Source organism: Procambarus clarkii, chromosome 18 (genome assembly GCF_040958095.1).
Source record: "Procambarus clarkii isolate CNS0578487 chromosome 18, FALCON_Pclarkii_2.0, whole genome shotgun sequence".
Taxonomy (NCBI): domain Eukaryota; kingdom Metazoa; phylum Arthropoda; class Malacostraca; order Decapoda; family Cambaridae; genus Procambarus; species Procambarus clarkii.
The window spans coordinates 17,963,534-17,976,118 of record NC_091167.1 but is presented as its reverse complement, the minus strand read 5'-3'; the positions used below and the strand labels follow the sequence as shown (position 1 = coordinate 17,976,118).

Here is a 12,585-nt window from a genome sequence, read left to right as displayed (position 1 = left end):
CAGGATGAGAGCTACGCTCGTGGTGTCCCGTCTTCCCAGTACTCTTTGAAACTACTGACGGTTTTGGCCTCCACCACCTTCTCTCTTAACTTGTTCCAACCCTCTACCATTTTGTAAAATAAAACTTTCTAATATATTTTTTGAACCTTTGTTTCCTTAGCTTGAATCTGTGACCTCATGTTCTTGGAGTTGCCAGTTTCAGGAATTCCTCTTTGTTAACTCGGCCGATTCCTATTTTAATTTTGTAAGTGGTGATCATATTAGCTCTTTTTCTTCTAACTTCTTCTAGCTTTGGCATGTTTAACGCCTCTAATCTCTTTTCGTAACTCTAGTTTTTCATTTCCGGAAGCCATTTTGTAGCATGTCCTTGCACCTTTTCCAGTTTATTGATGTGTTTCTTGAGATTTGGGCACCATACAACTGCTGCATATTCCATTTTGGTCTCACTAAAGTCATGAACAGTTCCTTTAGTATTTCACCATCCATATAATTAAAAGCAAGTCTGAAGTTGGAAAGCGCAGCATCTGCTCCTCGCATAATGTTCTTTATGTGTTCCTCTGGTGACAGTCTACTATGCGTGTGTGTACTCACCTAGTTGTGCTTACTTGTGGGGGGGTTGAGCTTTGGCTCTTTGGTCCCGCCTCTCAACTATCAATCAACTGGTGTACAGATTCCTGAGCCTATTGGGCTCTATCATATCTACATTTGAAACTGTGAATGGAGTCAGCCTCCACCACATCACTGCTTAATGCATTCCATTTATTAACTATTATGACACTGAAAAAGTTATTTCTGATATCTCTGTGGCTCATTTGGGAACTCGGCTTCCACTTGAGTCCTTTGTGCGAGTACCACCCGTGTTAAATAATCTGCCCTTATCTACCCCTGTCAGTTCCTCTAAGAATTTTGTATGTTGTGATCATGTCTCCCCGTACTCGTCTGTCTTCGTTCTGTGCGTGTACTCATCTATATGTACTCGTCTATTTGTATCTGCAGGATCGAGCTCTAGCTTTTGGACCCGGCTTTTCTAGCCGTTGGTTGTCTAATGCAATGACTCCTGGCCTATTTCCCTATCACACCTGCTTTCAAAGTTATAAATGGAGTTTGCTTCTACAACCTGCTCCTTTAAGGTCATTCCATTTACTCACTATTATTACACTAAAAGAAACCTTCCTAACATCTCTATGACACATCTGAGTCTCAAGCGTCCATTCGTGCCCCCTTGTTCTGTGGGTATTCATTGTGAACATTTCCTGTTTCCACCGTGTTAATCCCTCTTAAGTATTTTATACGTCTGTATCATGTCCTCTGTCTCCCTCCTCCTTTCTAACGTCGTCAGGTTACATTAGGTTTTAATCTCTAAGAGTTCAGAAGTGGTAATCTAACGTCACCAATATATAGTATTGTGTGCTCCGTGGTGCAGTGGTAAGACACTCGCCTGGCGTTCCGCGAGCGCTATGTCATGGGTTCGTATCCTGGCCGGGGAGGATTTACTGGGCGCAATTCCTTATCTGTAGCCTCTGTTTAACGCAACAGTAAAATGTGTACTTGGTTGTAACAACGATTCTTCGCGGCGGGGATCGTATTCCAGGGACCTGCCCGAAACGCTACGCGTACTAGTGGCTCTACAAGAATGTAACAACTCTTGTATATATCTCAAAAAAAAAAAAGCGTACTATCCCTAAAGAACGTGATGATCGTTTAAGATTAAAGATCATTCTGGCTACTCTTAGCGATGACCCTGTTAACGATACACCTTGTGAACTGCTGGTATTGGGGCCGGGGGGGGGGGGGGGGGAACCCTGTTAACGATACACCTTGTGAAAGAGGGGGGGGGGAGGAACGTGCTGCATGGGTAACAGCTTCTCCCCCGAATCAACCTACCCTGGCTTTGCGCCCTGGTGAGGTCACTCCAGACCGACAACCAAAGCGCAACTCCATAGTCTCCTGAGACTGATGGATGCCTACTGTGAACTGCCAGTATTGGGGGGGGGGAAGGTTGCTTGGTTATGTGTAGTAATGTGTAATATTGTGAGTTTATAAGCCAGCAGCTAAACTGTCAGTGTAGCCTAAACTCTGTTAATAAAGTATATGCGAGTGTTAAGTGTCGCCTTCGTGTGGAAAATTACTTCAGGTTATAGCCTGAAGTATAATACCAAATATTGTAATAGGAGTATATTTAGTGAGTATAATTCAATGAGAACTAGACTATATATTTTAATGCACATCCACCGACGAATTCTGGTATTGGGCTTAAGGGTAAAACAATAGGAAAAAGGAATACCCAGAGCATAGGTTCGAATCCTCATCACGGCGTCTATGGAGTTTATCACTGATATATCGCGTCTAGGTGATGTCTCTGTGTATGTGCAGAACAATCTGGCTAAGATACAAATCTGCCCGAAACGCTGCGCGTACTAGTGGCTTTACAAGAATGTAAATACTGTACTATCCAATGTATTCTCACAAACCCAATGTACCTTCTTGTATAAGTTTAGTGAATATTTCCGTAGAAAACGGGAGTGAAAGTGAGAGTTGGTAGAGAAGGGAGACTAAAACATTCATAAAAACATTGATTACAATCTGCTCGCAATCTGAAAATCGCCCAGTAAAGCTACCTATCTCCAGGTTTCCACGGCCACCCTTATTATTTTCTATATAAGAACCATACAAAAACACCACCAGCCAACACTCCTCCCCAGGCCAGGATTAATCAAACATTTACGCATCCCCTTACGAAACCTGTATATCTTTCCGCGATCATGGCCGCTTGGTTTAGATATATTGAACAGTTTATGAGCTTATAAACTTCACAACTCATGGTTATTATTGTTATAACAACCTCGTAGTGCTTCTAAACTCATAAACTGTTTACTAAATGTAAACAAAGCCTCATTGATATACAGGTTTAGTAAATGGATACGTAAATACTTTATTAAACCCGGTCTGGGGATAGTGTTATATAAAAAATGTTTATTCAGGTAAGGTACATACATACAAGAGATTTTACATAAATTGATCGATTTATAGATGGAGCTAGTACATAGAATGCCTAAAGCCACTATTACGCAAAGCGTTTCGGGCAGGAAATGTGGTGGTGGCTGGTAAAGGCTTTATATAATAGGGAACAAGGGAAGGCCAAGAGAGCCTGGAGGGAGGCAGCTTCACTTAAGTATTTTCAGGGCACCAGAGGACTGTAGTAATTTTTTTGTTAATGTTTTTATGGCTTTCTCCAAAGCTCTCTCTCCCGTTTTCTATGGAAGTATTCCAACGTCACCCATCTGGTATACACCAGTAACGGTGTATATGATAGCAAATATACATGTATTATCGGCAAGGATAAACACTATAAGATGTCTGCAGGCGAGGAGTCACAATAACGTGGCTGAAGAATGTTGACCAGACCACACACTAGAAGGTGAAGGGACGACGACGTTTCGGTCCGTCCTGGACCATTCTCAAGTCGATTGTGAGACTTGAGAATGGTTCAGGACGGACCGAAACGTCGTCGTCGTCCCTTCACCTTCTAGAGTGTGGTCTGGTCACCATAAGCTGTAACTTAGTTTGAGTTTTTTGAATTAAGAGATCACTTTAATCCTGGACTAAAGCTATTCTTGGTAGTTTATAAATCATTGTAGTTATCTTAAAAGTTGTGCCGAAGGTTGAGAGGCAATAAGGGGCAACATGGAGCCAAGTCTTACCGGTAGCTCCGTGTCGAGTGCCTCGATAATCCTCAGATTTCTTGAAGTAATGAAGGACGGAAGCGTAATCCCAGCCCGGGTTGCCCATCTCTGCCCAGTTGTCGAAGTCTTTCCTGTGACCTCGGACGTACATCATAAAGTTGAGGGTGGAGGTCCCCCCGACCACCCGGCCCCGATTGATGGTGATGGCCTGATGGTGAGGGAGGAGGAGGAGAGATGATTGACATGTGTGGCTCATCATTCTGCTCAATATTTCAACTGCTGTTGTTAACACTGGTTTTATTGTTCAAGTACAGCGAGTTGCTTTAATAATATAGATGATTATACATTATAGGATTATACATTATACAGACCCCAGGAGGCCTGGTCGACGACCGGGCCGCGGGGACGCTAAGCCCCGGAAGCACCTCAAGGTATGGGTACAGTAATAATACTTATGATAATAATATTTATTCAACTAATAATAAAAGTAATAATGGTATTAATAAAATATTAATATTAATAAAATATGATACAAGTTAGGAATAGATTAGACAACACTGTTTTATTTTAATATTATTACCAATATTATCGTATGTGTGTGTGTACTTACCGATATGGGCTATCTTCTTGAGGTTATCTTGAGATGATTTCGGGGCTTTAGTGTCCCCGCGGCCCGGTCTTCGACCAGGCCTCCACCCCCAGGAAGCAGCCCGTGACAGCTAACTAACACCCAGGTACCTATTTTACTGCTAGGTAACAGGGGCATAGGGTGAAAGAAACTTTGCTCAATGTTTCTCGTCGGCGCCTGGGAACGAACCCGGGACCACAGGATCACAAGTACAGTGTGCTGTCCGCTCGGCCGACCGGCTCCCTATGCTATGAGAATATCAGCTCTTGGGCCCCGGTTTTCTTTCGAGACATACACTTGAAAACAAGTTTGGATTGTGAAGACACGATTCCACTTGCTCACTTTTCTTACACAGAGGAAGAACTTCCTTACTTTCCTATGACTCACTTGAACTTGTAGAATCATTCATGCAGTGATCATGTCTCGTGTTCCACACCAGTGAGATTTTGCTCCTTCAGCCTTTCCTCATAGGTCAAAGCATTTGAAGACAGCGATCTCCTGGTGAACCTCTGGACATTCTCTTGTTTTTCACTATGTTTTAAGGTGAGGAATCATCATTGGACCTTTCAACTCTGATTTTCCCCTTCATGTGGTCCTTAAAGCTCCTGAAGATGCTCTTGAGGTTATCTTGAGATGATTTCGGGGCTTTAGTGTCCCCGCGGCCCGGTCCTCGACCAGGCCTCCACCCCCAGGAAGCAGCCCGTGACAGCTGACTAACTCCCAGGTACCTATTTACTGCTAGGTAACTGGGGCATTCAGGGTAAAAGAAACTTTGCCCATTTGTTTCTGCTTCGTGCGGGAATCGAACCCGCGCCACAGAATTACGAGTCCTGCGCGCTATCCACCAGGCTACGAGGCCCCTGAACCCAAACAATTTACACCCTCCCCCCTGTTCAACTGATTCCTAAATCCCTTATGCTGACGATGAGTCACAATAACGTTGCTGAAGAATACACACAATCGACTTGAGAAATGTCCAGGACGGACCGAAACGATTGTGAGGACTAATAATAAACAGAAGCTCCCCTATGACTGTAATATCCCCATTGGTCAAACTATTATGTATTAGCGATAAGACCTTCCATTAATGTATGATGACTTACTGTAAATATGTAGCTCTTGTAATAGCACTTTCTCTGTAACTAGCTGACATTGTATCTATAAGGTGTGAAGGATAGATGAAATTGTTTATGTAATAATCTAAGATGAGGTCTGATGAAGACCTTTTGTGCCCTCTGTAATGCTTTTTGCGCTACCGCTCACAGGATGGGTAACCCAACTACTTGGGCTGGACGGTAGAGCGACGGTCTCGCTTCATGCAGGTCGGCGTTCAATCCCCGACCGTCTAAGTGGTTGGGGGCACCATTCCTTCCCCCCCCCCACACGTCCCATCCCAAATCCTTATCTTGACCCCTTCCCAGTGCTATATAGTCGTAATGGCTTGGCGCTTTCCCCTGAAAACTCCCCACTCACAGGATGAGTATGAGTAAACCTCTCTCAATATACTCAATATGTGAGTATGGGGTGCACGCAAAATGGGGTGCAACCATCAAGTCGTCGTCCCTTCACCTTCGAGTGTGTGGTCTGGTCAACCTCCGTGTTTATGGCTTGAGTTCCGACCTCCCTCTCACCTGGTCCTTGAAGCCGCCGAGACTATACTTCTGCTGAACACTCTTGAATTTCCAGTCCGCGTCACCCTGGAGGAGGAGGGAGAAGAGCGCTGGGACGTGGCTCTCTGGTGGAGGTTGACCTCCACTCTCCAGCAGCAGGACCCTCCAGCCTGACACCTCGGCCAGTCTGGCAGCCACAGTGGCCCCGGCTGACCCGGCCCCGACTGGTGGAGGAAGAGTAGTGGTGGTGACAATGGTGGAATTGTGGTAGTGAGGGGGGGGGTTAAGGTTTTATGGGTGGTGGGATGGTGGTTGTGAGGGGTAATAGGGTTATGGTGCTGGTAATTACCTAAGTGTAGTTACAGGATGAGAGCTAAGCTCGTGGTGTCCCGTCTTCCCAGCACTCTTTGTCATATAACGCTTTGAAATTACTGATGGTGGTGATGAAGGGATGGTGATTGTGAGGTGATGGGTTATAGTGCTGGTGATGAAGGGATGGTGGTTGAGAGGTGATGGGATTATAACAGTGAGGATGTAATGGTGGTAGTGGTGATGATACTAGAAGTTATGGAGGTATAGTAATCTGTTGTGTAGATGGTACCATTACTGCCGCTACGTCTACTGTTGAGTAGATATATTTACGCCAACCACTTACGAAATCTGTGCATCTTTCCCCAAAAACGGCGCCTTTGTTGACTTCATTTATTAAATAACTTATAAGCTCCGAAGAACTACGAGGTTGTATATAACAATAATAACCTTCGGTTGTGAAGCATCGAAGCATGTAAACTGTTTAACAAATGTAAACATAGCCACCGTGATTAATGACAGATGTACAGGTTTCGTAAATGGTTGTATACTTACTGACAATGAAGTCGTAGTAGCTCCCGAGTCTCTCAGACGAGTCATAGTTGTGGTTCCCCGTCTCTCTAATGACGACCAAGAGCAGGATACGGAGCAGAGACACAGGCAGGAGCCAAGTTCCGTTGAAGGTCATCCTCTTCACCTTCTGCAGGGGGGAAAGAGAGAGAGAGAGAGAGAGAGAGAGAGAGAGAGAGAGAGAGAGAGAGAGAGAGAGAGCAACTGCTGCTTTATTGGCCTTAACAACTGTTTGGTTAACTCCAATCGTTCCTTCAAACTTCCTTTGTCAATAGAGGAGGATCTTCAGAACTCCCTGGTGCTTCCTCGTCGACGGAGACATCGAACCCTGGAGGCTGGTGTTTGAGAGTCTTGGCAAACTGATCTTGGAGACGTTTACATTTCTTGAGGTATGGAACGTCAAGGTTGAGCCCTGGAAACACAAACCGAAACTGTCTCTATTTTCTGCTTGTTACAACTTGTAATAAAGCTGTTAAATCTTGGCTTAACGTGTTTATGACGTATTAGAACGTTGTTACATCTTGCTATATTGGTTGTTATAACTGGTTAGGAGGTGTTAAAACTTGTTCGAACGTTGTACCAACGTCGTAGTTTCGGTGTGTGTTTGGCGGGAGTTGACGCGACAGTCTCCTCCAGTTCAGAACGTCAGCTGAATGCTTTTTAAACAAATCATGACACAGCCAAAGTCCCGTAGCTGACAGGCTTCAGGATTCGAGGATGCTGACCATTTGGTGCCTTCCAGGACGCCCTTTGTAGGTCTGATCGTCCGAGTGCTGACGTTTAATGCAAGTTCTGGTCTGAAATATAAATAAAACTTATTGAATAATATACTGTTATTGTGGTTGTTGTTGTTGTTAAAGATTCGCTACCTGGAACAAAAAGTTCCAAGTAGCACGGGCTATGGTGAGCCCGTATAGTGCCTTGTTATTGTGGAGTATCATACACGGGTTTGTAATAGTTCTGATTATGTGGGTGTGTATTAGTAGTTTCTGCAGGAGCGATCTTTCGGCTCTTTGATCATATTTATTACATATATATTTCTCTCAAGCACACACACATTCCCAGGAGGCAACCAGTAGCAGCTGCCTAACACCCAGGTACCTATTTACTGCGGGGTGAACAGAGACACCAGATTAAAGAAAGTCTGCCCATTTGTTTCTACCCTGGTCGGGAATCGAAACCAGCCAGGCCTTTTGGTCAACGAATCTAGAGTGCCGTCCGCTAGGCCCTGTGTGTGTGTGCGAAAGAGAGAGGGAGAGATAGAGAGAGAGAGAAAGAGAGAGAGAGAGAGAGAGAGAGAGAGAGAGAGAGAGAGAGAGAGAGAGAGAGAGAGAGAGAGAGAGAGAGAGAGAGAGAGAGAGAGACGATCTGTTTATATATGAAAACGATATCATTCTGATTACAATATCAATCAAACCAACTGTCGATACGTTACTCTCATTCCTAAACAAATATTGTACGATAACCTACAAAAAATCTTGTTCGAGAGCTAAAAATTAAACACATTCTTTTGAGCTCGTAACAAAAATATTGAAGTCCCCCGTGCACCCGCCACCTCGCCCCAGCTGAAGGCTCCCGAGCGCACACTGTAGCCTCGGACTTCCACAAATAACGAACCCTCTTGCAGGTATATGCAATTGTCTCTATTAATCAGAATTCCGAGGCGAAAACCATAAGACAGAGGTTTATGTCCTGGACGGAATTCTTCCGTCCGAAACGATCCGGCCAAGAATCGTCGGGTGCCTCAAGGCTGACTGATTATACGTGGACTGAGATGGAAATATGAGACCCACACTACTCAGAATATCCAGATTTGTATTAACCGCAGGGAATATACATTCATACAGGAATAACCCGCTTATCGGTGTATATACACTAAGGGAGTAACTTTAGTCTTGGACTATGTCAGGCAAGAAAGCATACTTGTTGGTTTCGTCTTGGAGAATGGTCCAGGACGGACCGAAACGTCGTCGTCCCTTCAACTTCTAGTGTGTGGTCTGGTCAACATACTTGTTGGTTGATCAGTAAGCTATTTTGGTGGCCTTAATAAGTCTCTAGAGGTTGAAACCTCTAGAGGTTGATTGGTATTAAGCCAGAAACCTAAACAATGGGTATACGTGCATTGAAAAGTGTACCTCGCTTCTCATCGTATATCTTGTGGTAATGATGATTGATGGTTATCTTGTGATGATTTCGGGGCTTAGTGTCCCCGCGGCCCGGTCCTCGACCAGCCCTCCACCCCCAGGAAGCAGCCCGTGACAGCTGACTAACTCTCAGGTACTTATTTACTGCTAGGTAACAGGAGCATCAGGGTGAAAGAAACTCTGCCCATTGTTTCTCGCCGGCGCCCGGGATCGAACCCGGGACCACAGGATCACAAGTGCAGTGTTCTGTCCGCTCAGCCACCAGTCATTCTCAGCCTGTTCAGTATACTCACTGAAAGTTAACCATAGTCCTGGAATATGTCCAGGACTAAAATACTTTTATTTGTCGGTCACATGCACTTGTGATGGCCTTAAGTCCAACCCTCCAGAGGTTGATAGGCCTCAAGTCCAACCCTCCAGAGGTTGATAGGCCTCAAGTCCAACCCTCCAGAGGTTGATAGGCCTTAAGTCCAACCCTCCAGAGGTTGATAGGCCTCAAGTCCAACCCTCCAGAGGTTGATAGGCCTCAAGTCCAACCCTCCAGAGGTTGATAGGCCTCAAGTCCAACCCTCCAGAGGTTGATAGGCCTCAAGTCCAACCCTCCAGAGGTTGATAGGCCTCAAGTCCAACCCTCCAGAGGTTGATAGGCCTCAAGTCCAACCCTCCAGAGGTTGATAGGCCTCAAGTCCAACCCTCCAGAGGTTGATAGGCCTCAAGTCCAACCCTCCAGAGGTTGATAGGCCTCAAGTCCAACCCTCCAGAGGTTGATAGGCCTTAAGTCCAACACCAAAATAACCGTAGTGAGGCTGATACACAAAAACACCGTCCTGGTATTTACAACAAGGCCATAAGGGCGATATCTACAGTATGAGAGACGCGGGTTTACGACCTTTCCTGACTCGGTGACGGGGAGGTATTTCTACCCTGCTGGAGTTTGAATGGAAAAATAAAACCGGTTTTTTGAGTAGTAAAACACGAATACGTTATTTTATGGGAATTCTCCCGGTGAGCTTAGTCTAGGTCTGCTGCGTCTGTTGGTTTAGGAGTATTGTTTAGTATTTTTGTTTTCTTAAGTTATAGCTCTCATAACAGTTTACCTCCAAGTCTTCAGTATGAGAGTATATTAAAGCAACGTTTCATAGTCTTAATTCGCAGCTAGGTTTAGCCCTGGCACTTTTTCTCCTACAAATCTTCCTCTCTCCTTCTACTTATCTTCTGTTCCCACTTCAAGGCTCGTCCCACGGGCATCTTCTGTATTTTCAGATTGTCTCAATTACTTTGGGCTCGCCATGGCCCATGCTGCTTGAAACTATTTGTCTGGAGTTATGAGATAACCCATTCGTGTGTCTGGAGCTACGAGATAACCCATTCGTGTGTCTGGAGCTACGAGATAACCCATTCATGTGTCTGGAGCCACGAGATAACCCATTCATGTGTCTGGAGCTACGAGATAACCCATTCATGTGTCTGGAGCTACGAGATAACCCATTCGTGTGTCTGGAGCTACTAGATAACCCATTCATGTGTCTGGAGCCACGAGATAACCCATTCGTGTGTCTGGAGCTACGGGATAACCCATTCGTGTGTCTGGAGCTACGAGATAACCCATTCATGTGTCTGGAGCCACGAGATAACCCATTCGTGTGTCTGGAGCTACGGGATAACCCATTCGTGTGTCTGGAGCTACGGGATAACCCATTCGTGTGTCTGGAGCTACGAGATAACCCATTCATGTGTCTGGAGCTACGAGATAACCCATTCGTGTGTCTGGAGCTACGAGATAACCCATTCGTGTGTCTGGAGCTACGAGATAACCCATTCATGTGTCTGGAGCCACGGGATAACCCATTCATGTGTCTGGAGCCACGAGATAACCCATTCATGTGTCTGGAGCTACGAGATAACCCATTCGTGTGTCTGGAGCTACGGGATAACCCATTCGTGTGTCTGGAGCTACGAGATAACCCATTCATGTGTCTGGAGCCACGAGATAACCCATTCGTGTGTCTGGAGCTACGGGATAACCCATTCGTGTGTCTGGAGCTACGAGATAACCCATTCATGTGTCTGGAGCTACGAGATAACCCATTCATGTGTCTGGAGCTACGAGATAACCCATTCGTGTGTCTGGAGCTACGGGATAACCCATTCGTGTGTCTGGAGCTACGGGATAACCCATTCGTGTGTCTGGAGCTACGGGATAACCCATTCATGTGTCTGGAGCTACGAGATAACCCATTCGTGTGTCTGGAGCTACGAGATAACCCATTCGTGTGTCTGAAGCTACGAGATAACCCATTCATGTGTCAGGAGCTACGAGATAACCCATTCGTGTGTCTGGAGCTACGGGATAACCCATTCGTGTGTCTGGAGCTACGGGATAACCCATTCGTGTGTCTGGAGCTACGGGATAACCCATTCGTGTGTCTGGAGCTACGAGATAACCCATTCATGTGTCTGGAGCTACGAGATAACCCATTCATGTGTCTGGAGCTACGAGATAACCCATTCATGTGTCTGGAGCTACGAGATAACCCATTCATGTGTCTGGAGCTACGAGATAACCCATTCGTGTGTCTGGAGCCACGGGATAACCCATTCGTGTGTCTGGAGCTACGGGATAACCCATTCGTGTGTCTGGAGCCATTAATTTAGATCGAACGAGGAAGGTAGGAACATATATCTCCCAAAATAGGCTAGATATTTCTGGACCAGATGTAGTCTTACGATAAGTTGTAGACTTACGATTGGAAGTCCGCGAAGATTGGCTAAGGATCATGACATCAGCCATTTTCTTAATATGTTAAGTCATCATAACGTCACGGGCTTCCTTGACATCAGCCGTGTTGTTTTGATTGGGTAAGAATCGTCATGATGTCGCTTTTTTTGATTAGTTAAGGGTCATCACTACCTGGTTGATGGGGTTCTGTGAGTTCTTCTACTCCCCAAGCCCGGCCCGAGGCCAGGCTTGACTTGTGAGAGTTTGGTCCACCAGGCTGTTGCTTGGAGCGGCCCGCAGGCCCACATATACCTGGTTGATGGGGTTCTGGGAGTTCTTCTACTGCCCAAGCCCGGCCCGAGGCCAGGCTTGACTTGTGAGAGTTTGGTCCACCAGGCTGTTGCTTGGAGCGGCCCGCAGGCCCACATATACCTGGTTGATGGGGTTCTGGGAGTTCTTCTACTCCCCAAGCCCGGCCCGAGGCCAGGCTTGACTTGTGAGAGTTTGGTCCACCAGGCTGTTGCTTGGAGTGGCCCGCAGGCCCACATACCCACCACAGCCCGGTTGGTCCGGCACTCCTTGAAGAAAACAATCTAGTTTTCTCTTGAAGATGTCGTCACTACATCAGTCGTGTTTCTTAAGAAACCGGCCCATCGTGACGTCAGCCTTGTTTATCCAAGGCTTGATACAAGGGACGGCTTGTTCTCCGTGCTTAAATGTGAAGACTGAATTGTTTAGCGTCTTCACGGGAGTACCGCTCTGACTTGACCAAGTAGCCCACAGTTGATCACTAGCCTTGACTCACTTTTAATTTCTAGACATTGCCCAGTCCGTCCTCCTAATGTTTCCCAATGTCAAGAAACTGTTGTAACAAAGTGCCCTTATCCTAACCTGCCAGAGGGCCAAAAACAGAAAACGGGAC

The 12,585-nt window shown here is 45.8% G+C and overlaps 1 protein-coding gene across 1 annotated transcript in view; it reads right to left on the bottom strand.

The window, feature by feature from the left end:
- LOC123754243 (glucose dehydrogenase [FAD, quinone]-like) overlaps positions 1-12,585 on the bottom strand; it is a 52,937-nt gene that overhangs the window by 22,328 nt on the left and 18,024 nt on the right. The window contains exons 2-4 of the mRNA XM_069326302.1: positions 6,786-7,597; positions 5,943-6,145; positions 3,702-3,891 (exon numbers count right to left, since the gene is read on the bottom strand). Of these exons, the coding sequence (XP_069182403.1) occupies positions 3,702-3,891; positions 5,943-6,145; positions 6,786-6,918 (526 nt within the window). The 5' untranslated portion in view covers positions 6,919-7,597. The remainder of the gene's footprint in view (positions 1-3,701; positions 3,892-5,942; positions 6,146-6,785; positions 7,598-12,585) is intronic.